The sequence below is a fragment of the Zonotrichia albicollis genome, chromosome Z (genome assembly GCF_047830755.1).
Source record: "Zonotrichia albicollis isolate bZonAlb1 chromosome Z, bZonAlb1.hap1, whole genome shotgun sequence".
NCBI classification, from domain to species: Eukaryota; Metazoa; Chordata; class Aves; order Passeriformes; family Passerellidae; genus Zonotrichia; species Zonotrichia albicollis.
Window position 1 is genome coordinate 42,545,021 of NC_133860.1, and position 26,939 is coordinate 42,571,959.

The 26,939-nt window shown below is 37.6% G+C and overlaps 2 protein-coding genes across 15 annotated transcripts in view; both read right to left on the minus strand.

Annotated features, from left to right (window-relative positions):
- ANKDD1B (ankyrin repeat and death domain containing 1B) overlaps nt 1-16,078 on the minus strand; it is a 30,008-nt gene extending 13,930 nt beyond the window's left edge. Inside the window, exons 1-7 of the mRNA XM_074533257.1 lie at nt 12,255-16,078; nt 8,883-8,986; nt 6,692-6,790; nt 4,891-4,989; nt 4,695-4,799; nt 2,843-2,941; nt 1,236-1,334 (exon numbers count right to left, since the gene is read on the minus strand). Of these exons, the coding sequence (XP_074389358.1) occupies nt 1,236-1,334; nt 2,843-2,941; nt 4,695-4,799; nt 4,891-4,989; nt 6,692-6,790; nt 8,883-8,986; nt 12,255-12,330 (681 nt within the window). The 5' untranslated portion in view covers nt 12,331-16,078. The remainder of the gene's footprint in view (nt 1-1,235; nt 1,335-2,842; nt 2,942-4,694; nt 4,800-4,890; nt 4,990-6,691; nt 6,791-8,882; nt 8,987-12,254) is intronic.
- A 138-nt stretch (nt 16,079-16,216) lies between these two features.
- Nucleotides 16,217-26,939, minus strand: part of POLK (DNA polymerase kappa) — a 32,766-nt gene continuing 22,043 nt past the window's right edge. For all 14 annotated transcript variants that reach the window (XM_074533250.1, XM_026794309.2, XM_014267949.3 and 11 more), the window contains 8 exons: nt 26,687-26,811; nt 26,338-26,504; nt 24,308-24,340; nt 22,470-22,566; nt 21,010-21,181; nt 19,208-20,170; nt 18,046-18,097; nt 16,217-17,895 (listed from right to left, as the gene is read on the minus strand). In XM_074533250.1, coding sequence (XP_074389351.1) covers nt 17,811-17,895; nt 18,046-18,097; nt 19,208-20,170; nt 21,010-21,181; nt 22,470-22,566; nt 24,308-24,340; nt 26,338-26,504; nt 26,687-26,811 — 1,694 coding nt within the window. In that variant the 3' untranslated portion in view covers nt 16,217-17,810. The remainder of the gene's footprint in view (nt 17,896-18,045; nt 18,098-19,207; nt 20,171-21,009; nt 21,182-22,469; nt 22,567-24,307; nt 24,341-26,337; nt 26,505-26,686; nt 26,812-26,939) is intronic.

Sequence of the window (26,939 nt, forward strand, 5' to 3'; positions counted from 1 at the left end):
AATTATCTAACTCCTGCTTAACATCTAAAATACACGAAGGTTTAATGAAAGTTACTCTGGTGTTTCAACAATCACAAAAGAATCAATAAATCCTAATTTTTCTTTGCTTAAAATCTTGATGTTATTCTGAAAAACAATACATGTTAGTACTTTGCTCATGCTATGGGAAGAGAGATCTGTTCATACGCGGATCACAGTATCTCCATCTGGATGGGAAGGTCACACCATTAGCCATGCCAAGACGGGCACAAGCAGCACAAGCTCTGTGTGCAGAAGCAACATTCCCAGACAAGCCTTGGAAACAGGAGGGCTCCACATTTCAAAGAGGCTCATGAGCCTTACAACAGGCACAGCTGAAAAGAGCAGCCAAGTTCAATAAGAGGGAACTTCTCAACTCATCAGTCTGTCACTGACAAACCAAGAGGAAGGCCTTGGGTAGGAGTTACTCATTTTGCCCCCTGGCCCAGCAGAACAAATGATCAGCCACATGGCAGGTTCCCACAGTGGCATTCCAGCCCTCAACAAAGGAAATCACTCTGCCCAGGTTGTTCCAGCTGGCCCATAGAAGAAAGAGAAGAGACACAAACCCTTTACAAAGCAAGAATGCTGAGAGGAGCACTTAGTGTGCATTTCCTTCCTCCACTCCTTGTTTAAGCCTTAAGATGAACCTGAAGAGTGCATTAACAACCTTCCCAGCTAATACACAATTGATGAATATGCTGGCTGAGCTCACCAACACTAAACCAGAAAAGTGTCTGCAGCCACTTTTGTGCAACTGAGGACAGATGGACAAGATAAAATTACCTCTGCTGAGGTGCCTGTGATGGAATGTGCTTCGTATGCAAATCCAACTGGCTCAATGAATAATAATGAAAAGCACCAGAAGTGCTTAAAAGTGAGATGTTAAAAGGAATGGGATCACATGGCTAAAAATGCTGGATGACAGAAAGCAAGGGGGTCGAGGTCTTCCTCTGTTCTCCTCTGCCAGTAGTTATGCAACAGATTGCCAAGTGCAGGGGAGGATGTGTGCAAGGGATAGAGCACAGAGGAAGACACTGAAAGAGGGATAATTTAGGGAGGTTAATTTATTGGACAAGGAACAAGGAAACAGGATGCAAAGTTACTAGGAAACCAGCAAGAAGTCTCCTCAGTGCCACATCTCTTCCTTTCAAATTTGAATTTTTAGAAAAATTTTCAAATCTCTAACTTTATTTCAATAGTTTAGATGTACTTACCTGATTGAGGTCATTTATTTCCTCCCATTGTTCAAGCAGAATTTCTACAACTTCACTGTGACCATTTTTGGCTGCTAAATGCAATGCTGTGTTTCCCTCCTTGAAATTAAAATATTAAATAATATATTTTAAAATCCAGAATAAAGACATTAACTAAAACCAACAAATGTCTTTCGTCTTTTACATACAAGTCTTTCCTACATACAAGGAGAGGGAGGCAACTGCACACAGCATGCGCCAAGATTTAATCTAATCCTGATGTAGTCTGTTCTAGCTGGTTGTCTGAAAACTTCAGGGTATACCAGAAAAAAGAGCTGAAATTCTAACTCCAAATAAATGAACCAGAAGAAAACTTCAGGTACTGGTTCCCACAAGGGTGGGTACTTTACTGAGCCCCCAAGACCATTGATTTAAAGAGTAAAAAAGCCTGGGTCACAGCATAGAAATTTGTCATGGCTTTGATGTCAACATCACAATCTTTGATCTCTGTCACCATCAGTGCAATTTCTTTCCAGGAAGTTAAGAAACACAAAACAGAAACAAAACCAAAACTAAAATACCACACCACCAAGCAAAAAAAAAAAAAAGCAACTAACAACTCCAGGAAGAGCAGCAGCTTTTGAACTAAAAGAAAAAATTCAGAAGAATGCTAACTCTCAGAAAAATGAGAGTCCAGAACAGTTTTTCATTCACAGCATTGAGTGGGAAGATGTGGGAATCCTTTGTACCATTGATGGTTAGAGTGTGATTTGGTTTGGTGAGCCAGGACATGAGGTTCTGTCCTGGCTTCTTACCTAATTTGCAGGACACAGCGTTTACCTCCTGGTGCTGTCGACACCTTTAACCAGCTAGATATCTGGGACACCACCACCTGTCAGCCTCTCTTGATAAACTGCTTAGTACAGCAGAGCTCTGGGTGGCACTGCAGCTTTTAAACTATTACCAGAAAACCAAAAAATCCAACATCACTTACTGAGTGCTTACTTATGTGGTTCTGTAAATGCAGCATTTGACATATTCACAATTTTTACTGTATTTGTCTTACAATGCCTCAGATGCAGAGAAATACTAACATGCTTATTCTAGAAATAGTAAAGCAAGGAAAAAAAATTAAGAGCAGACTTTGAAAATTATAAAGATACCTTAAAATATAGTGTCAAAGCAAACTCAATCAGATTGAAGTGCTAAAGTACTGCTGAAAAAGAATTTGTAGGTGTTTATTTTCATCCTGAAACTTTTAAACACCTTTGAAAAATTGATCACACAGTCACACAGAGACACAGACAGATAGAGTGAAATACTGAGAAATACGATCTCCTGGAAGAGGCTGACACCTTTATCACCAGGCTTCTCCACATCTCTCAGCAGACAGCATATGCTAGTCTTGCTTTGCATAAATTATGAATGTGTACGGAAAAGTCTCCTGCCGATCATCCCACTGCCTTCCCTGTATCACTAAAAATCATCATATGTTTGTTGGTCCCTTATTTCACTGTAACTTCTGTGCAGCACACTCAGAGATATGACTGTATAATAATCACAGTGAAACAAAATAATTTTTCATAAGCACAATTGTAGTTGTACTTCTGTGGAAAAGAAACATTTACCTCATCTTTTTCAGATGTAAATAGCTTCAGAGCAATCAATTTTTTTATCATGTCAACATGGCCTTTTTCAGAGGCCAGAAGAAATGGCTTTTTACCTTTCTAGAAAACAATTATAGAAAGAAACATAGTGTTACAGCAAGTAGAAACACTTCTAGTTACTAGATATATGACATGCACATGTATATGTGTAACCTACATAAAAATTTATATATCATATGACTAAGGAGATTAACACAATAGTAGAAGATACACAGAAGAGCAGTAATTAAAATTACACTAAGTGTATACAAACAGATCATACATCCTTCATATACTGAATAAAATATATAAAAGCTGTTTAGAAATGTTAAAAAAGTGTAAAAGACACTCAAAATATTTTAATCCTGGTTTTTATCAGTATGAAAATATTAATTGAAATAACTGTGCCATTAAAAGTCTGAGAATGCTCAAAAACAGGCAACAAAGAAACGGCAAAATTTATTTCCATGGGTGAGTTTGATACAAATTCTGGAAACAGAGACCAAAACTGATGTATCTCAGAAGTTTCATCCAGGAGGCCTGAATTTAGCACTGAACATTGTAGGGGGTTTTGGTAGTGTTAAAACTAACAAAAAATTTTCAAACCATTTACGAACTCAACTGCAGAAAGTTATCTTGACACAAAACCATACCACTGTTCAAGACAGTAAGGCATATAACCAGCTAGGTAAAACGGCTTCACATCATGCCTGGTAGTGCCTATAGAAATGTCTAGAAAAAAAAATGTATGCACCTAGTAGAGAATTATGATACAACCTCAACAGGTGGTTGAGAAGGTCCTTCCTCAGCTTTCTATTCCCAGGGCCTAAACCTCCAAAGGAATGTTTTGTTAAATTAACTCTGTTTTGTCAGACTTGTAATTTGTGAAAAGAATTCAGAATTTTGCACCCTTGAGTCAATAAAATTCAAGAAACTCAGAAGGAAAAAAAGGGGAGATTTGTTCTTTAGGCATCAGATCTCACAGGAATAAGTTTTCCTCATGTAAAGCTAAAATATCTGACTTATCTACATAGCATTTCAAAACAAGATCCCAACACTGTGGAAATTAAAACCACAGAAAACCTGATGAGGACAAGGCACCTGTTGAGAGTCAGTGCACCTCTGTAGGATGGCTGCACATAGTTCTGTGTTCTAATTGATGAAACATGGCCATGTTGGCCATAACTGGCATGTTTTGGTAGGGACAGGGGTCTGTGAAGATGAGCTGTGTGGGAAATGTCAGAGGCTGCCAGTCAGACATTTCCAGCTGACTCCACAGTGGACCCAATTCCCCATGATGTGCCAACACTTAACCCACCATAATGAACCAAATGATGCGTATGTGGAAATGTATGTAAGAGTGGCTGGGCACTGCTGTAGGAAGGATGCACAAGGAGAGATACAGCAACAAACACAGAAGATGCAAGGGAGGAGACACAGGGGAAGGTGCAGCCACCCATAGGTGACTGCAATCCATTCAAGAAGCTTTCTGGAGCAGAGAAAACTAGTAAGAGGCAAAAGCAATAAAAAAAGGAATTGACTGGGGACTGAACCCAACCTCCTCTTTCTACGACTAAGCATCACATGCAGCAGAAGCAAGGACAGCAGAGGGTGTCTGCAATCCACCTGGAATGGGCAAAGAGGGAGGAAGGGTGCTGCCCCTAAGGGCTTGTCTGGCTGTTTCTTTTATCTGTCTCTCAGTATTCAAGTCAGTAATTAAAAGTATATGCAACTATCAATAAACTAAAATTCATTTGAATTCCCCAAATCAAGATTGTTTCCCCCAAAACAAAAGCCCCATAACATCAAAGAAATAAACAGAAACACACTGTACCCCATCAGGTTTGTTCAAGTCATTCAGATGAAGATCTTGGAGGAAATAATCAACTATTTTAATGCTGTTGCTCTGAGCTGCAAAATGCAGTACATTCATTCCTTCCTGAAAAATGGTAAGTTAGTCTGTAAGTATGTTTGATTTTTTTCTCAACATAAACATATTTAGGGTTGGTAAAAAATTTTCATCAACAAACCTCATTCTTAGCCTTTTGATCAGCACCTGCTTTAACTAATTTTCGCATTATATCCAGATTTCCAGTCCAGGCTGCAAGATGAATCACCGTCAGGCCATGCTTCAAATAAAATGACAAAGGCAAAAATTACCACCAAAATACCTCAAGCCAAGTTTCTTTAAATCTTTTTGATTGATTCAGTGTATTAGTGGGTTCCAGTCTGTAGGCTTTTAGAAAAGCAATATGAACACCTGACAGTGTGGGTGGGATTCATCTCACTTAAATTAAGCTAGATGCAATAGAGCAAGACCTAGATAAATGTTTGACTTCTTCACAGAAGGTCTGGCATCTCTAGAGAAGGATTGATCCCGTTTTATGACAGAGGGATGAAGTCCTACCTAGAAATTATTTTCTCTCTCCAGAAACCATGTAGATAGATAGTCCTGGGTGCCGTGGATGACATTTCAAGTGACAATATGCAATGAATATACTTCCATGAGTCACTATGTTTTTCCATTTAGATCTCTTTGTAATGTTCTCACCTCTCAAATTCTCTAAAAACTTTTTCTCTTATAGGAAAAAACTAACCCCGTTTTGAACATCTTAAAAACAAAAGGACTAGCTCAACTCTGAGCTTCTGTGGCCTCATCTCAGGTACTGGGGGCAGTTTTGGCTGCCACAATACAAGCACATAAAGCTATTAAAGAGTGTCCAAAGGAGGAACACAAAGATGATGAAGAACCTTGAGGGGAAACCATATGAGAAGCAAATGAGGTCATTTGGTCTTTTCAGCCTGGAGTAGACAGAGCGGAGCCCTCACTGCAGTTACAACCTCCTTATGAGGGGAAGAGGAGAGGCAGGCACTGACCTGGCAGGACAAGAGAAAAGGGCATGGAGCTGTGTAAGGGGAGGTTTAGGTTGGATATTAGGACTCTCCCTCATATACCCTGTTCTGCACTTCTAACCATTCTAGAGGTTCTGCACGGGACTCACTCCACTATACCAATCTTTCCCATATTTGCAGAAATTGCAGTGGAAAACAGTGGGGGGCAATATGGAATATGTACCTGGTATGCAGGCAGTAAGATAAATCTAGGCTTCAGCAAAATTTGTGGCTGTGGCCTAAAAGTCTGCCCTGGAAAACCTTTCAAGCTATGAACAGCTGGAGGGCAGTCACAAATAATGCACTGGGCATCCATCCTGGGAATGCTATTCAACATCTGCATTAACGACCTGAATGATGGGCAGAATGCACCCGCAGCCAACTTGATATTAAACTGGGATGAATGGCTGATAGACTGTATTGGTGTGCTGCCATCCAGGGAAACCTTGACAGGCTGGAGAAATGGCCTGGCAAGAACATAACATAATTCAACAGGAGGAAATGCAAAGTCCTGCCCCTGAGGAGGAGGAGCAGGAGCAATCCCAGGCAGCAGTACTGGCTGGGGACAACTGCCAGGAAAGCAGTTTGGCAGAGGAAGACCTGGGGGTCCTGGTGCACGCTAAGTTGAACACGAGCCAGCAGCGTGCTCTTGCAGCACACAAGGCAAATAAAGTCCTTGGCTGTATCAGGTAAACACTGTGACCTGGCCAAGGGAGGTGCCTTGTGCTCACTCAAGTATTCAAGTTATCCAGTACTTTGGGCAATGTGTTTTTCCTCTAAAAATGTTTTTTTTTCGTACAAATAGGTGCAGTTCTAAGACAAACTGGAGTTTTTACTGCAAGCTCTTAATTTTTGTACAATTGGGAGCACAAGAAAATTATCTGCTTTTACTCAAAGGAATTCCTATACATGTGAATCAAAACAAAGCAGCCAGCTTACCTGATCTGCCATGTCAAGTCTAGCTTTGTGATGAAGAAGAAAGTCCACCACGGACACATGGCCTCCCGCAACAGCAAAATGGAACGCTGTGCGCTTCAGCTGGAATCAGGAAAGCTTTGTTTGTCAGGTCTGCAATACAGTTCTTTCCCTGTGAAGGTGTTCAGGATTTTGGAATCCTCTGATTGTTACCAAATGTACCTGTTAATATATACTATTTCATATTTCTCCTTCTATTTCTTTGGATAGCATTTAGATATTGATCTTAGAGAATTCTTGTAAAAACAGAATGATTTTGTTAGTCTACATAGTAATGTCCTTTCATTGAAATGTCAGAATGGGATAAAGTACTCAAACACTGCATAGGGGGGGTACATGCAGTACAAGAAGCATCCTTATTTATTATTTTATTGCATGGTATACTTAGAATAGCTCAGGTCCATGTGTATGCAGTTAGACTTGCTTTTGGTATCCTCCTTGCTTTTGACTAAACCTGTGCAATGCAAGCCAAGATTTCTCCCTCAGTCAGTGTTAGTCACCTTCCCATACTGAGTCATCATCTACGTAAAAGAAAGCTACCACTGTGCAAAGAGTGAGTAATTTTATAGAGGTGAATGGGCTCAGTGCTTCTCAAGAAGACTTTCACAAAGTAATTTGTGGTATATATTTAAAAGAAATTTGTTAAATTGAATCAAATTTTATTGGAGAGTTTTGCTTTCAGTTAAAGTGGGCATAACTGGGTTTAACATTAGTGACTAATAGTTTCCATACAAAGATGTCTAAGACATTTAATAAATTAATTTTAAAAGTCAGTTTGGATTTGTTTTCTTAGCTTCTCTGAAGCTCACTTGACTTGTATAAATTTAAATTTACAATCATATGCACCAAAAGGAATAAAAAGGTGGGATTTAGGACGTATATTTATGACAGAAAAAAGCCTCTTATACTATAGAAAGAGTACTATCAAAAAGCTCATAATCTGATAGCCCTTCTTATTTGGCTTGAGAGCACAGGGGCAGGAATCATCAACATTAACAAAACAAATGGCTTCGCCAGCATAAGCTACCTCCCTACTAGGATAATCAATCAAAGCACAACACCTCTGCAGAGGTGTTGTGCTTTGATTGATTATCAAAGTAACTATTATTAAAGTTACTTTGATTGATTATCAAAGTAACTATTATCAAAGTAACTCATTATCAAAATATGAGAGTAACTCTCTCATATTATAGATCTAATTTAAGGATGACAGAGAAAAGTTTCAAACTACTGAACTGAAAATGTATTTAGTTTAACCTCCTGAACTCTGGAAAGCAAGGAGGAAGAAAGAACTATTTTAAAGTGACCTTTTAGAGTGTAATGCAGTTGATACTCTCAGTATTCAAGTGTACTCAGAGGAAATGTCTGTCTCCTTGTCTGTTTTATAAACAAGTCAAAGAGTGCACTAAAATATCTTCTATATTCCCCAGTGAGTGAAAATACATGTGGGCATGGGAGGCAAAATTTTTCAGAACCCAGAATAAATAACAATAAATAAATAAATACTCAGGGGTAGATTATTTATATGTAGCCGTTGAGAGGACACTGTTACACCAAACTCCCAGATTAATATCATGGCTGCTTGGTTGCTGTTGAACTACCTCTCATGTGAAACACAGTGCTTTACTTAGCTACTGTGAAGTATACATCTCACATTTTAGGCCTGGTGTTGAAGTCAGCATAGGAAATGCATTTTTGTATATCTAAGGTAAACCTGGACCCTGAGCTCAGGCTGGAGTCAGAGGACATTGTAAAATGCTTCCACAGTTCCATGCAAACCAAGAGTAATACTTTTTCTAGAAATTTGTAATGCTAGCAGCATGAATCCATTCTTAAAGTGACTGTGAGGTAAAGTCCATCAGAAAGATGGAGAACTTGGGAAATTAGTCACCAAAGAGCTGTGAGGAAACACTAGAGTAGGGGCAGAATTGAGGAGTCCTTAGCTCCCAATGTGATCCACTGACACTGAAACCCCAGAGCTCAGCTGTACAACTCCCAGTGTCCATAATGGCCACGTGAAATTATTTCTTCACCAGGTCCTAGAGGGCCCTTCTGCAGCCTCTCTCCTGCCCTGAGGGAGCATGCAGGCATTCCCCCATGCAGCCCCAAGGAATCACCCTTCACAGCAGGCACCTGTCAGGCACCTTATACTCACAGTATCTACCGCATTTATGTTAACATTCTTTTTAAACAGCTTTTCCATGGTATCCAAATTGTTCATTTTAGCAGCATGTTGAAATTCTCTCTCATCTGGCAGTACTGTGGGAAAACATGATAAAAACACCCATATTATTAAAAAAGTAGCCATAACCAACATACGGGATGATAATATTGTTTATACTTTCTGTTCTTTGTAGTGATTTAATGTTATGAGAATCACTTGCTTCTCGTCATCAAAGCATTTAATGACTAGATTTTTCTCCTTTAGAGACATCTGGCTGATATTTCTAGTTTCAACTTTTAAGTGCAACTAAAGAGAGACTTTTCACAACACAAATCACCAGAGCTGGCACTCACAGGAACAGTTTGTTTATGAAGCTCTTACTACCTAACTGCATCTCAAATTACAGCATAGGCATAGCAGTAACTTCAACTACAAACTTCAGCATTTATTTCCTATTCTTTGAGAAATTTTCTGTTTTAAAACACACTACCAAAACACAAGCTATGTAAAGCAGTAACCAAACAGACATGACTGGAAAAACAAACCAAAACAAACAAAATCCAGTTTTGATTTGAGACCTCCCTTTAATATCTCAATCCAAAAATTAGCATCTGTTTGGTCAGCTGAGGTAGCAAGATATATTCAGTAACTCTGAAAAGTAAAATTCCAGTGTCTGACCTTCTTTAGCTGGAGGTCAGAATATTTTTCATGTTTATACTGTAATATTTCATTAAACACTTAAAAGAAAACAGTGTAGCAGTTACACCAGTTGCAAAAATGTTAATACATACTTTTAATCCAATAGCATGTCACACTTAAAATCCAATTAGTTAGATGCCTTCTGTCTAGACTATTTTGGGCTGAAGGCCTCGTGTCCAATGACATCATCAAGGAGGCACCAGTCTGTTGGATCAGGAACTACAGGAATTATCTATTCCTTAGAGCCCTCTCAGGCAAGTTCATCCTACCACATTATGTCTAAGTTCAATGCCTAATCAGGATGCAACATGAGGCACCACGACTGCAGAGCACGCTAAGGAAAATCAGTATAGCATTCACTTAATTTCATTTATATGTTCCCTGTGGCTATCATCTCAGGGAGAATAATCACAATTTTACTGTAGAAAATGAATTAGAAATTAAACTGGATACTTGCAAAGGTGCTTCCAGTTTCCCTAAGAAATTATCCAAGTGCCTCAAATAAAAGAATCATCCTTCCAAACTTCTCTGGGAATCACAGTCTATGTGTTATTCATATTACAACATGCAGGCACAAGGAAGGAAAATAAAAAGAAAAAAAAGCATTTGCAAATAAAGATGCTCTCCTGGCATTTGTGACAAGGACCATGGCTAATAGCAAATCATCATTATGAACAGTGATCTTTAAAGAATAAATGCCTCAGTCCCAGTTTTCATAGTCATTACCTTAGGAAGTATCCAACAGAGCTTTCTACTAACTTGATTTCAAGCTCAGGTAAACCAATGGTCAACCTTGCTCAAGGCAAATTTACGTCCAATATAGAAAAAACTATACAGCACTAATTGGCAATTAATTACAATAAGGCCACATTCATTCCTGCTGACTGCTGTCTTACATGAGGATGCAAAGATAGAAGCAGGACAATCAGGAACAACCCCAAGACTTTACTCAGCACTGCCTTCAAAAACAAGATAAAACTATGTTTCTTTACTGTGTATGCATCAGCAAGGAAAATTTTGCAGTTCTAACAAAAAATTAAGTGTTCTTTTCTCTCCTGTCCAGAAGCAATGTATTGGCCATGTGTTGCAAAAAAGACCTTTTCCTCTGTACATTATATTTCTTCAAAATCTCTCCCTTCACACTTAGTAATTCAGGAGTTGAGAACCATCACAACGTAGACACACAATGACTCTGATTCGTTGCCCAAACTTTTTCTGCTTTTGCAAATATTTTTTTTTCATGTATGGAATTACAGGAGTACAGAGCTGTCAGACTAAGCTTTATGGAAGCCTTCTATCCAAGCAGGGGTCTCCAAGATTTAGTGCTGCTCCTGTAACTAGGAATTACTCTATTTTCAAGTAACAACAGCAATCAATTATGTGTGACTGCCAGGTTTTTTAGGGGGTATTTTCTTTGGCACCATACAAAAAGTCTGGCTTATATAATAAATACATATATATTTATATTGGACAATTTATTAGTTATATTCCATTTTTCTTTTGAGCTAACTGGAATTAGTACTTTGATTTTCTCTTCTGTTGTGATGTCCACAAGATGAAATCCACAACTATCTTAAAAAACACAAGGCAAAACAACTCCTGAATTTGAACTGATTAAGGAGGTCCAAGGAGGTAAAATTTAAAAAATATCAACAATATTTGGATTCAAATGCCAATAAAAGTACTTTTAACCTATTATTTCTAAAAATGAAATAATCTATTTAATGATCTGGCAACATTTTCAAAGTTTTCTCTGGGTTTTCTTTTTACTGGAAGTAAAATTACTAGAGCAATGTTGGGATCTTGCTAAGTCACTAAGATTTTTTTTTTCTAAAATAGTAATTTTCCATTTCAAAGAAATCATGGGAAAAACTACTTATTTAGTCCAATGGCCATATTTCATTGGTTCTTTTCTTTTTCTGCACTCTTTACCAGCCTGGGAGCAAGAGCCAGAGCCCAAGATGATGGCTCCCAGCTGTCACACTGTGATCACAGAACTGTGGCGAAGCAGGGTTTGGCAAGTACCACTTAGTACTTTCCACAAATCACCTGTTTTCACTACCCATAGTTCACGCCAGAGCAGTCTGTTCTTTCACAGAATGGTGTGCAGGCTGAAGGCCGGAGACCCCTTTGCTGGGTTGTGTTTCTGAGTGCAAGATCCTCTGATTTCTGTGTGCCTCCCAAAACTGGGTGATTGGCTGTGAAACTGGCGGCAGATGCTCAGCTCCAGGGACGTGACTAATACAAGCGAACCCTCTCAGAGCCGTTCAAAGCGGAAGTTAAAGCACGACAGAGGGCAATTTGTAGCACTTGCCCCTGGGACCACCACGTGGCAAAGCCTAGCTCCCAATCCTACATCCGCACATTTGCTGATGTCTTTTACTACATGTACAACAGCTCATGCTAATCTTTGTCCTTTCCAACCCCCATCGCTCATTTTGTTCTCCCATCAAGGCAAAAAGCAGGTTTGGGTGGGTCCCAGCAGCCCTAAGAGAGGGCCTGGCTCGCTGCCTCCAGGGAAGGCAGGCAACGCTGGCCATCGGGCCGCAGTGCTGCGCTGTGCTGCGCTGGGCTGGGCTGGGCTGGGCCGTGCAGTGCTGTGCTGTGCTGTACTGTGCAGCGCTGCCCCCCGGACCGCCTGGCCTGCTACCCCCGCGGACTCACGGCCCTCATGGCTCGCCGCCACGGCTCCCAGCGCGGCATCCTCCTCGGCGCGGAGCAGGCGGCTCAGGCCCTTCATTGCTGCCCGGAGCTCCTCTTCCTCATCAGCCAAGGGAAGGGCCTGGGGCCCATGTGCCGAGGGAGGCGTCCTGCGTGTGCGGGCCCCGACAAACCGGTTCCCGGGAGGCCAGCGCACGCAGCCGGGCAAACACCGCCCTGCAGGCACACCTGCACAGCACCCCGCTGGGGCCAGAACACCGCCAAGCCAAGGGGCAGAGTTGTGGAGCAGCTTTAGGAGTTTGTTCTAAGAGAAATCAAGCACTAAATATACTGCATTTCTAGACAGTGGCTAGGCACTGAATGGGATCATCCTCTCCCCATCCAATCCCCCTCACGCCTTCCCTAGCGGCTAGCCTTATGTGCCAGGAGCAATCAGCACCCTCAAGCGCTCACATCAGACAAAAGGCAGTCCTGTTGCGCCAGACAACTTCTGAAAAGCTGCGTCATATGCACATGTGTACAGACACACAGAGGTGTCACAGCTTGGATGGGATGCCTGGAGCCAAGTGGATTTATTACTAACTGCTTGGTAGGCATGAAGCTCTCTATGCAGGTTGAAGGCCATTTTTGGAGTTATTCTCATAATTGTAACCAGTCTTCACTGGACAGGGGAAGGTGACCATCCCTGCACTCCCGCATGCTTCATGCAGCCTTAGGATGTGAGAGACTGAAGTGCTGCTGACATTAATTGGTGCATAATTGTGCACATGTGGTAGCAGTATTCATCCAATCACAAGACCCTTCAGGTAAATTTCAGGTAAAAACTGTTTGCATTTACTTTTCTCAAAGTCCTGTCAAAATCAAAACACACATGCCCGCAGGTTCCGATTTTGTGACCTGATATACTGAGATTCATCTAACCTACCTATTTCTCAACTTATCTTGATGTCCATTATGACTTTGGTCTTTGGTATTTCCCTTTTGTGATTTTTCCACAACAGGGCATAATTTTTTTTAAAGTGACTACCTTGAATTTTACTTTAAAAACAGCCTTTGATATTGCTATTTCAAAATAAATATAGGAAAAGTAGTTCCAAGAAAGCAGAACCACCAGTATTCAGCCTCACACAATTGTAGACACATTGGAGTTCCTTTGCCGTAATTTTTTTCTAAAATTACACAATCACATTAATTTCCAAGATGACTAACACCATATCTTTCCATAATAAAATTAATTTAAAAGACTCAAGAGTTTGTAAACTTAATGAATTTGGATACAAAAACTATTTGCTCAGACTCTGCTTACCACAAATAAATAGATTTCACAGTTCTTATCTCCTTCAAACATTTTTGGTATAGAGAGGCTGTGATGTAAAAAATCTTTACAATTGATACACTTCAGTCTGATAAGACAATTTCACCAACTGTACTTCCAGTAGGTGAATGTAACTCAGCTGAAAGAAAAAACAACCCTGGGAAAGTAAGTTGAGTGAGAAGAACAAGCCATAACTGATTTAGCCATAACTGAATCATGGAGGTTTCCCGTGAGTCAAATGTTCCAGCAATCTCTTAGAAGGAAGAAAGGAAGGTCTGCATTACTTATGGTAATACAGACTGTTTTCACTGTTAATGCTCCTTTTCAAAATGAGTGACAACAGACAACTACAGAGTGATTAGGTTAGCCTACAAAGCTGGCACCAAAGGATGCTCATACAGAGCATCAGTTACAGTAAAATCATAATTTTCAGTCATGAAACAACAGCTGCTAATTTCCAGTTCTAATGACTAATGCACAATACTATTTCACAGCGTATCCTGTGCTTAAATGTTATGTGTATCAAGTTTAGCACATTTTCTAACCACTTCCTACAATCTTGACTCTTTCAGATGGCCTCCACAGACTGCAGACAGACTGACACAGAACCTTACAGAGCTGAAGAATCCAAAACAAAGTGCAGAGCGAGGAAGTACTGTAACATATTTCCTACTTGCCTTCACAGAGCTCTCACTCTGACAGGAAATCTGAGCACTTTCTTTAATACTTAAGATAACAAGAGTAATACATACAGAACTAATTAGAGCCAATATAAAATTAAAATGTAAGGTAAGACCAAGCATTGTTGACTGTATAGACTGTCTAAATCCCTTTCTTCAGAAATGGCAGAGAGAGTAACATTAAGGTCACAGAATCACTATCCTTTGTTACTGAACTAAAAGAGGAATTCAAGATTAAGTACTTACATGCAAACCTTAAATAAGGAGGTACTTACATCAAACAAGAAGTTGCATCTGGTGCCAACCTATGCACATGCTTCAGAACTATGGATATAGTAAGTGTGGAATGGCTGACATATGGGAAATCATTTAAAATTAATTAGACAGCTAAAAAGAAACTGTCACATATTAATAAAAACAGATTTTAATTTAAGATCAATTGAATAACACATAGAGTCACTGAGGAAAATGCAAAACAGACATTGGTTATACAGTCTTCTCCACAAGAAACAAGAAGAAAAATTCTATCACGGAAATTGTCGACAATGCTTAATCATGAACTGAAGGTCTGCTTCAGATAAAAACAGTAATAAGTATGGTATCAAAAACTATAAGAAGTATGGGAGAAAAGGACTTTTAAACCAGTAAACACATACAACTTTGTATTTGGTTTGCATAATTAAACTTTGGTAGCAGGGGTGTTACAGGGGTGGCTTCTGTGAGAAGCTGCCAGAAGCCTCCTCCATATCCAGCAAAGGCAATTCCAGCCAGCTCTAGATAGACCCGCTGCTGGCCAAGACTGAGCCAAGCAGAAACAGTGGTAAGGTCTCTCTGATAACAGATTTGAGACAAAAAAAAATTATTGCAAAATTGTAGTAGTGACCACAGAAGAACAGAGTGAGAATATGTGAGAGGAACAGCTCTGTACACACCAAGGACACTGCAGAAGCTGGACAGGGGGTGCTCCAGGCCCTGCAGCCCATGGTGAGACAGCTGTGCCTCTGCAGCCCATGGAGGTCAGGGGGTGCAGGGATGCACCTGCAGCCCATGGCAGAAACAGACCTGTGCTGGAGCAGTGGATGTCTGAGAGGGGACTGTGACCTCATGGGAAGCCCACACTGGAGCAGGGAGCTGCAGACCTGTGCAGAGAGGAGCCCATGCTGCAGCAGAGTTCCTGCTAGGGCTTGTGACACCGTGGGGCACCCACACTGGAGCAGCCTGTCCTTGCAGGACTGCACCCCATGGAAGAGTGACACACACTGCAGCAGTTCACAGATCTGTTGCCCAAGGGATGGACTCATGTTAGAGAAGTTCATGGAGAACTGTCTCTCATGGGAGGGACCCCCTGTGTTGGAGCAGGGGAAAGATTCCTCACTGTGAGCAGGAACATGTGAGGAGCTGACCATAACCTCCATTCCCTGTCTCTGTGTGCCACTGGGGGAGGAGGTAGAGCTGGGAAGGAGAGACGATGTGGGAAAGGTGTTTTTAAGGTGTTACTTTTCTTCTCATTCTGCTCTCATTTTTTTAGTGATAAATTCAATTAATATCTCTAATGAGAGCCTGCTTGGACCATGACGGTATTTGATGAGTGATCTCTCCTGCTCCCTGTCTCAACCTGTGAACCCTTCACTGTATTTTCTCTCCCCTGTCCAGCTGCAGAGGAGAGTGAAAGAGCAGCTTTGCTGTCTGCCTGGCATCCAGTCAGGGTCAATGCACAATGGCACTGTAATAAATAATTTACAGTAACACACTGAGTTTTATTTTTACATTAATACTGACACATCCACAACCTTTTCATGACCACTAGGAAAAGTCTATGACACTTCCCTTTTAAACAGATGGCAAGGCAACTTTTGAGGCTAAGACAACTAACTTTTTTTTTTTCAAGCACCTAAGAGTAGCTTACTTTTTGCCATGTAATGCTATGTAAAAATAGACGTTTTAAAGATATACACACTATGACAAGGTAATACTTAGATTCTACACTTTATTGAATCAGAGATACAAACTAAAAAAGGGATAGGTGTTCACTTTCTAAACAGCAGTTGGCAGACTTATGTTCCCTCAGTTGCTTTTATGTCTTTCCTATGAGAAGTTCCCATGCCTGTCAACAGAATAGCTCATGCTGAGTGCTCACTGACCCAGTTTGAAAAAGCTGACTGAGTCAATTTAAAGTTTGAACTAGTCCAGCTGATTTGGTCCAAAGAAGGTAAGGGAGCACTGACATGAATTCAAATGACAGAGCTGTGGGTACAGTGGCATCTGACAAACAGATAAGCAGGTAGAGATGGTGTAATCATTCCAGCCATTCTGGAAACAGGAAAGCATATTCTGAACTGAGCTTGAGCATCTAACACATAGAATGTATACATTTGTTTGATTAAAAAGCAAGGAAATCTCAATACAGTTGAACAGCAAAATAGATGCTTCTGCAGCAGCCACTTCTTTAAAAGACCTTGCAGTTAAAAAAGCAATTTATATTTCCTACAGGGCTTGGCAATGTTTGTATAACTTCTAAGAAATATGTTATAATAAATTATTTGTCTGATAAATATTTTATTATAATAAAATGTCTTTAAACAATTTGATGTGAACAGAAAAAAATCTAAACAGAGCATTTTAAATATTTGCACTTACATTCCTTTTTCCACATATGCACTCACAGAATACACTTTATTCAGCAATACAAAATAATTTAAAAGAGAAAGATAGCTAAACAATAAGAAAGTTCATTATCTTGTATTTGCATGTAATTCATTATTATTGCACCATGAAACCTTTTATTTAGAGGAAATTTAGTGCTACTCACTGGTAACAATTTCAAACTGTAAAAGTTTTCAGTCCCTTTGGAAAGGCCAAAGATGAAACGGCATTTTCATCATTTCATCATTCATCATTTTCATCATTCAACATTTGTCTGAGTATCCTGGACGAATCCTCTCACTTAACAGATTTTTAAACATTTTTCAAATAAGTGAAGTTGTTGCATATCATACCATGACAAGTCCTTCAGATCTGGTCAATCAACTCTTACTGAAGTAATTTTCAGTAACAATGAGAGCTTGATAGTGCTCTAAGTTCTTGTTCTTATTCTGTGTGAGAGACTAACACATTTTTGTGTCCACTACGAAGACAAACATTAGCTGAAATTGAGCAACTCAACTCCTCTTTGTTATCATACAGTTAATCTCACACTTTTATTTTTACAATAGGGAAGACGGAAGTTCAGATGTGGGAAGAGGGCCTTCAGTAAGTACAGTGGAGCACCCTAGCTAATGATTCCTGTGTATTCTAGGGAGCTATATCAAAGTGCTACCAAATTCTGATTCTTGGAAACAAGTGGAAATAAAAGTATTATTCTCCAAAGAAAAGAAAAAAAAAAAAGAAAAGAAAAAACCCCTTCGTTTTACCTCTTCTTCTATCTCAGATATCATGTTCTTATTACACAGATATGGAATGGTTCCAAAATGACAGGCACCTGAATCCAGCCTACTGCCAAAGCTAAATTAACTTGCAGTCATAAATCTCTATTAAATGCTTCATGTAGAACACGTTGCTACACAATCATTTAAAAAACATTTTGATTGTATGTTTGGAATTGCTTGCCTTGGGTTTTTTAGATACTGACTGTGAAGCTGTTAGTCCAGACCTAGAGTTAAACAAAGGGAGGGAAAAAAACAAACAATAAGTGGTTAAAATATACAATGCATACCAACACAGATTTTACAACACTGAATATTTTTCTAGACTTCATTATTTTCAAACAAGTTGCATATTCAAACTTCCAAAAAACATTTACCTTTTTGTTCCTTGTGAAGGATTTGTGTATTGCTGTCCTTTGCTTAAACCTCCTTAAAAATAATTGAAAACAACCAAAATGAGTTACATAAAGAAAGAATGCTTACATACATGGAATAGCTTTTTAAAAAATTTTATCTGTCTCAAGAAGCAGATAATATTATCTGCAACTTGAATACTGTAGTTTATATTACCATTTTTCAAAGAGAAAACCCAAAAGCCTTTATATTATTGAATTATAAGGGATTACTTTGAACCTTGTAATAGTTTTCAGAAATACTTCAGCATAACGTAGTTGATTTTCAAGGTGGTAGTTAAAAACCATGGTTTTAATTTTTTTATCCTGCAGGGGACAAAAATGAAACTTCACCTGAAGTAAGTCTTCCATTTAAATTAAAACATGTTTGCACATGTAATAGCAGTACCACTTTGAAAATTTTCTTGTAAAATATTCTTATTTTAAGTCTTAATTGTATTCTGAAAATTCTAACACATTAGCCTTTAATTTCCTTTTATAAGGTTCCCAAAATAGATCAGGGACTACTTTAGGCAGATACTTTACTACCTGCACTTGCACTCTAATCTGGCCAAAAATGAACTCTTTGTCAAAAAGAGAAACTGCTTCAGAAAACATGAATGATACTGCTGTGGCATGTTACAGATGAAGTTACATGATATATTTTTTTAGCTATAAAACAGAATTGGAAGTTTCTTCCTTTAAGCTTTAGTTCTCATCTCTCTATTTTTGCCAGCACATGACATAATGGAGCCTCTCTGTTAACTGAATCTGAAACAATACACGTTGAAGATGTTTTCATTGATCTTCACTTTAATATCAGTGGCCTCACAAACACCTTTCTGAATATGGTCAGGTGTAAGCAACATACAATTTCCAGAAATGAGCAGTAATTCCTGTGTCACCTTTGTGGCAAATGGGGGGGCACTGACAAACTAACATCACATTTATAAATCTACTTTGTCATGAAAATAAATTTGACATTTTTTAAATAAAAATGTTCACTCCTATATAGGCCTTACTTAAATAAGCTTGTTGTGAAAAATTTCTAACGACCAAAAAGTTCAAAGTACACTACTGCTGAAGTATCTTAATTGCAAAAGCAGACAATGTGAATAATTAAATATATACTAATGCATATACTTACCAGAGAAAATTCTGTTTGAGTTTTCCACATTATAAGTCTTAGTTGGAAAATCCTGTTTTTCTGTTAGCTCCTGGATAAGGCCTTTATTTAAGCAGATATCAACATGTCTGTTAAATGACATTAGATTGGTGGTTTTCTGTTCTGAATTACAAACTGGACAAACAAGAACACTGTCTTCTTTGGCTTCAAAGAAACAGGATGAACTACTTCCTTCTTTATCTTCAGTCTTGTCAAAATGGTCTTCCTTGTCTTGTGACATTCGTTTGGGGAAGACACACTGTTTCATACACACATTTCTAGCAATGTCACTGAGATTGTTAGGCTGTCGTTCTCTGGGAGATTTATCAGGTACTATCTGAGCAAATTTTTCTGTGCTATTGTCAGTAGAGCTGTCAGATACACTTGCAGACTGGTCTGTTCCTGATAATTGATATGTTTCATTTTTTTGACATTTATCAACCCACTCAGTTTTAAACTGTGGAAGAAAGTTAGATGTATTTGCTCTTGAACTGTCATTCTTGGATATTTTCACAGTATCTTTAACACACATCCCATTGAGGCACTCATCAATGTGTCTATTAAGTTCTTCCAAATTATTGCTGCTTTGTTTCTCAAAGCACACAGGACAGGTGAAGATCTTACAAACATTAGAATTCTGTAAATCGGCGTCTTTCTTTGTTTCTTCCACAATATTTGCTGATGATCTATCATCATGAAACAGCTGCTTACCTATGCTTTCATTTGGAGAAATATTCTCACTGTTTAGTTGTCTTGCTGCTCGCTTTTGATCAAAAAAACTCCCTCTATGAGTTGCTTCTGAATTTTTTGTGAAATACTCTTGGTTGGACTTCTCTGGCTGAAGCCTAAGGTAACCAATTTCTTTTCCTGATTTTAAGAAACTTGTAATGCTTTTTTGTTGGTATTTCTTTTCATCTTCAGTTAGAAATCCTGATACTCGTACACCTAATGATGAAAAAGAAACTTATAGCAATTCTATGAAAGCTTGATACTAACTCCTAATTAACAGCTTTTGAGGCATACATTCACTCAATAAAGACAAAATTTATCTCTAAAAAGATGCTAGTCTACCTCCAAATGCATCACAATGTCAATACAATTTTATCAGACCCAAGCACTAGTCCAACCATATTATTAATTTTAGTATTATTAATTATTATTAATTTTAGTACTCTGAAGTTTTAACTCATTGCATTATAACATAAATTTATAAATTCAGTTACAAAGAATTCAGTTTAAACGTTTTTGCATGAACTTCACCCATCAAAACATATTTTTCTGCAGCACTTTCTAATATCTTAGACAAGTAAATTTTATGCACCACTCAATGTTTCAAGCAGAATGCATAAACACCTGAAACATATGTCTTAGGGTCAAAACACAGAGTTTACTGTTGTCAGAAATGTTTGCATCTCCTGCAGAACACTGTGCTGTAAGCACTTCTGCTGATGTGGTGCAAAGAAGACTTAAAAGCTCTTTTAAAGCAGCAGAATTAATCCCTGCTATGACTCAAGTTTCTACTGTCAAGATGATCTGATTGTTGTTGCAATAAAAATATACAGCCTCAATTAGTAAAGCTTCCTAAGTCCCCATTCAGCACTCATTATTAGAACTTCCTAAGTTACTTGCTCAGCACAGATCTGTTTCACTTTGCAAAAATTAGGGTAAAAAAAAAAGGATAAATGCATTAATATCAGTTTTACTTTTAAAGCATGGTGTGTTATTTCAAAAGACTATCAGATTTCCTAACTGTGAAAATGAAGAATGAATTTGAAATATCTTACCCATAAGTCTTATCCGTAGAGGGTGAGGAGCAACACTATCAATTTCTGTTCCTAACAAATCTTTAGCAACAGTAAATATTTCCTCCTCAGTAGAAACAGAAGACAGCACAGTTGAAGCTCTGGTTTTAACTTCGAAATTCACATTCTTAAGCTTCAATGTAACAGTTTTACCCTAGGAAAAAATATGATTTAAAAAAAGGTTTAAAATGTATGTCATATATGGCACAGAAACAATTATTATGTAGCATCTATGTAAAGGTTCTTAAGCCAGAGTCAAGTATGCTTTTAGCCACTGTGTGTCTGTGCAGATAGTCACTTATCTGTGCACAGCAAGGGGTGCTCCCAAGTATCTGTCTGCAAAATTCTGTACTTGCCCCTAAATTCTGTACTTGCCCCTAAATTTCTGCCAAAGTTGAATTCTCTGAACTGGGTCATTTGACTGCAGTTCTCAGCAGACCACCTGCCACGAGTGCATGTTCAGTTGAGTTCATGTTTTGGCCACAGACGCAACATCTACCCCATCTAAAAAAATATATTTCCTCACATGGAAATTTTCAGTGCCAGATATCCTAACAATGAAGAACACAAAAGTGATACCCCATGGCAGATTCATGGAAAACTTACTTCCTCCTGCACAGTGCTATCACAACCACACACATAATTTGTGTTTGACACAGATATTTCCCTGGCAGCACCCCTCAAACAATTTGCGTGATTTATAATGTCTATCCAAACGTAAATAACTAGCACTCTCTTTGGTGCTTTTGTAAGCTTATCCCTTCGTCCTCCTTAGCTGATCATCTCCCTTTCAACCTGTCATCTTTTGAGACAATCTTTTAAGGCTGAAGAAGATTAACAACAATTATTTTAGGTCTTAAATGTAATCCCTTGCTTTACAATAAGACCTTCAAAGAAAATATTTACTTTTTCCAAGTAAAAACCAGGTATCTGGGGAGAAAGAATAAAGGGATTGTTTCTACTATTGATGCTGTTGAATGGTGTGAATAACTTGTCAGCAAGTTCAGCACTAGTCAAGTTCTTAAACTAAAAAACTGGCTATTGACGGGATCCTGTATGTATACAGGAGAGAAACAGTGTTTTAAATACACAATTATTACACAATCAACCAAAGCATGGCTTATGGACAATCAGCTCTATTATTCACTTTGTCCCTTACAAACATTGCTTTTGGCATAAAATGTTTACATGCCAAACAACTTGATTAAGTTTTCATATTTCAAAACCTGATTTAATTTTTATCCTACACATATTGCTAGACAGCCACTCGCACAACAACAAAATGCTGTCTAAGTCATCCTAAACATCTGCAAATTAAAGAATGAAGACTTCTGAAGATAGACTGCATGGTATGATGCTGCTGAAAGCATTTATACTAAAGCTGCATTGAATTGTTGGAGTGCAAAGCATTTTTTTGCAAGTAACCTGAGTAATATAAATACCTTAAGTCCCTCTTTTTGTAACTCTTGAGCAAGGTCTCTGCAGAGCTCTCGACACAAACTGTACTGGTCTTCTGCTGTGTTAATTTCACTGAATGTTCTAAGACAAAAAAATATGATCTTGTTCAGTATGAATCTTATAGTATGTTCAGTGTCTGCAATCTAGAAGTATTTTTTCTACAGTTAAACAACACTAGAATCAGAAGAATGCTATATAGGTTAAAATTCTTACTTCAAGGCACAATGATTATTAATAGGAATATTTTGTTTGCAAAATGTTTGAAAGACCCTTCAAATAATGAAACAATTTGGTTTCAATTTTTCATGCACTATTTGAAAATTATTCAAATTTAATGTCATTGATGCATAAGTATTTGCAAGACAGAATATTAACAGCAAGTGAATTCATAGAGACAGCTAAGTTATTTGTATTTAATCTCATTTCTACACACAGTATAACATAAGAAGAAAGCCAGGAGCTGGAAGTCAACATCAGAGCCAAGTATCGGAAATAAATAATGCAGATGCTAAGAAAAAGATGTCAACTAGGATAATTATGTCTAGCCTCAGGGAAGGAAAAGCTATCTTTCTGCCAAAAATGTTGCCAGCTGTCTTTGCTAGAGCTTCTTAGGACAGGAATTACAGTGTTATCTATTTGTTGTACATTTGCTTTTCAGTAATAACATCACTGGAAAAGAAACCTTCCATTGTTTCAAGAGAAATGGAAAGCAAAACTTATAGACAGTTCAGGCTTTGGAAAGGTCTCACAGATACGTTGTTCCATGTCAAACTTTATATTTACAAATGTAAGGTCAATAAAATTACAGTGGATTTTGCATCTCTAAGCTATAGTCAGTTTCACCTGACTGTACTGAAAAGACATCCTCTACTATGATTCACATTCCTCTAAGAAAGTTTGCACACTGTCAAACTCATAGGCCAAGTATTTCACTGTGGGTGCTACACCGCTATCCAAGGAGTAACTCATGCTATTCAGACAATACTGCAGTGATTGACAAGTTGTAAAAGTCCAAGGCTTGAAAAGGACAGGATAGAGAGAATGCTGTTTCAGGGTTGTCTTTTCCCCCATATAAACTAGTTTCATGATCTCAGAAGCCTGTAGACATTTCTGGTCTAAAACCGTTCCCTTTGAGCAAAAAAAAAAAGGAAAAAAGCAATACAGAAAGATACTATGCAGATGTCCAAAGTATCTGTCTGATTGCAAGGCAGCACAACACTAAAGCCATAAATTTTTCAGCTGTGGTGGTCCCAAAATCAATATTGGGCTTATTTAAGCTGCTCACAGCTATTAGGTTGCAAAATGACAGAACTAAGTATCTTTTCTTACCACCTTTTCTAAGAAAACACATGATGATAGGGATAATTATTAAAGTGCTTTACAGATTCTCCTGGCAGAACTCATTTTTTAAAAATTAATTACCTTCTTAAAGAACTTTACTCTGGTAAAACTTTAGTTAGGAAATACACGTGACTGCAGACTACTACACTGATATTGACATTGAGCTTAAACAGATAAAAAATTTTCAAGCCCATATATATTTCCACCTTATCTTATGGTTTAAAGATCACTTTGATGCATTAAAGGCACTAGCAGAATTGGATGATAAGAGAATACTCAAACTGACAAAAATACCTCCATGGAGTTTTGGAGCTAAGGACAAAAAACAATTCATGCTTGAATCTGATTTAGTGAGCTTGTTGTATATGTGCATTTTTAAATAAAAATAAAACATAATTATATGACTAATAAAAGTATACATTACTTGGTATTTAGTGGTTCTAATGGCTAATGTAATTATTTCAATATTAAAGAAGCGTACCTTTCAGTGCTCATACTTTTTCTTTCTCCATCCCTTTAAAGAGAGAAAAGTTTATTACACTTTCTTGATATAGAAATCTTTTCAATAAACTCAGAGTTAACCAATAATGCTCAAATAACTAACAGCAGTCTTTTCTATTAAGTCTGGATGTTAATTTTTTCTACAAATCTTGTACATCAAGTTTCATCAAGTGCAAAAAGCAGAATTAAAAAAAATAATGTAGATTAAGTAAAAACATAGATCAAACATAGATGTCTTTTTAAAATAAAAAAGTCTAAAAACCAAACAAATAAAAAAGTCCCTCAGAACTCAGCTATTATGTCAGAGACAGTCTGATTCAAAAAGAAAACAAACTACAAATCCTATGCTGTCTTAGCTATAACTATGAAGCATGGCTATTAAAATCTCACACATACATGTATATTTGAATATTTCCTTTATCTGAGGATCTGAGGAAATATACTGCCTTCAGTCTAATAGACTGTTCAGCTTAAAGCTGCCGTATTTATGCTTTTTCTGTTTGTTGCTTTCTTTCTTCTTAGTGCTAATTGAGTATCCTTTAACAACTTTCTGCACATAAGGAGATGCCTCAGAGCAATTTCAGGTCATTCTTCTGTTTTCAAGTATTGGAAATAACAAATTTGGTATTGCCATATTTTCTTAAAAGAAGGTAGTCAGACACAATAAGATGAACTATTTACTGAAGATTCAGGTTTTAATATTTTAAATGGTTGTTTTCTCTACACTAAAATCACTAAAATCAAGTTGGTGTTGACAAAAAAAAATCTTAGACATTAAAACCCCTAACCTTTGAAATGTTCCTTTTTTTTCAAAATGCCCTGGGAGATATTCCAGGCTGTAAAACATCTAACTAGAGTGAATAAGAAGAAAGATTGCACCAATCATTAAAAGACTATCCAAGGTCTGTTTATATATTAACAGAAAAAATATTTTGAAAACTGTGTCTTATCTTTTATCAAGTCACCTTCACCAAGTCAGTCTTACCGCATATTTTCAAAAATGTTTTTATACTCTGCATAGAAAAAAAAAAAACAACACAAAAATTTGTGCTAGCACATTACTGTGCTTCAAACTGCTCACTACATATATTATTTTGTAGTCAAATGGAAAAAAGGGAAGATTATTGTCAGAGAATTTACAGATATAATAAAGAATAGGTGTGTCAGAAGTGCATAAGACACTTTGGAACTTTTAATAAAATCAAATCATTGTCAAGCTACCTTAAAACAGAATTTCAGTACTGTGGAAAGGAATATCTTTTAAAAAGAAATCAATACTTAATTAAGGGTCTTAGTTAAACAAACAGTAAAATGCTATGCTTTGGGTCTTTTTAAAGAACATGCTTGTCTCCAAGACAGGCTTAGAAATGACAAATATTGTTGAAAAGATATATGCACTGCTAAGACTGATTTCTCCCATACTAAAAAGGAGGCTAAAAGCTATTTAAGTACAGTCAACCTTAAAAGAACATATATTAAGAAGGATATACTGATCTTCAATTCTATTCCACCAAATTCACATGTTGATATTACAAATATGTAATCCTAATAAAAGACATAGAAACTTCCCTGACAATTCACCACCAGAGAAGATCAAATACCTTTGTGATTTTCATTATAATCCAATAATTATAAACACCAATGAATGTGTATTGTTTTTGAAGAAAAGGGAATGTACAACTCTTCTTAGGACACCTCAGTTATGTTCAGCTATTTTGATAATTATAAGGTTATCTTACCTTGATTTCTTGACATACACTTATGTACAACTTCCCTGATGAGATTTTTTTGAATTTCATATTTAGACATGGCTGTACAAACCTTTGTTTTTTCATGTTTGGCTACGGTATCTTAGACATAAGTAGAACAGGTATCAGACATTTTAAAAATATATTAAACAAGCATATATCCATAATATTTGCCAGTTAAATAATATGTTCAGTATGTAACATACACAAGGAAACATTCAGAAACATGTTAACACAGAAGGAAGAAAACCCCATGGCTTACTTTTCCAAATGTGTTGAGCCCAAACCAAGTGAAATATCCAAGAAATTACGCCAAGATACTTCTGAAAAAAGAAGAGAAAGCAGCGCCCTCTGCTGGTAAAGTTCTGAGCAAGTCACAATTCCAAGTGCTTTTAACATCTTCTCTGTTACTTTTCCAATACCTGGCACCTAGAAAAGAGTATGTAACATCATGGTGAAAATATTCCATTTGTAGATCCATTACTCAGAAAATCTGAATCAAATACAACATGGAAGATTACCTAGAAAATTCTATCATTTCAGCAAAAATCTTGCTTCTAGAACATAAAAACATTACATGACAGAATAGTAAATGTCCTTGTGTCTCTTACCTTTCTAATGGGCAAATCTTTTAAGAAGTCTAGCACTGCTTGTCTCTCAGGAGTAATTCTGTATTGGCCATTAGGCTTATTACGATCACTGCACATTTTTGCTAACATTGTATTTGGTGCTATTCCTTGAAAACAAACAAAAACCAATGGTAATTTTCAAAAATTTAAGATGAAGTTTAATTTCAACTATCCAATATTTATAAGCCAAAGAGTAGCCTTTATAATTGGCAAAGACTAAAATAAGGAAAAGAAT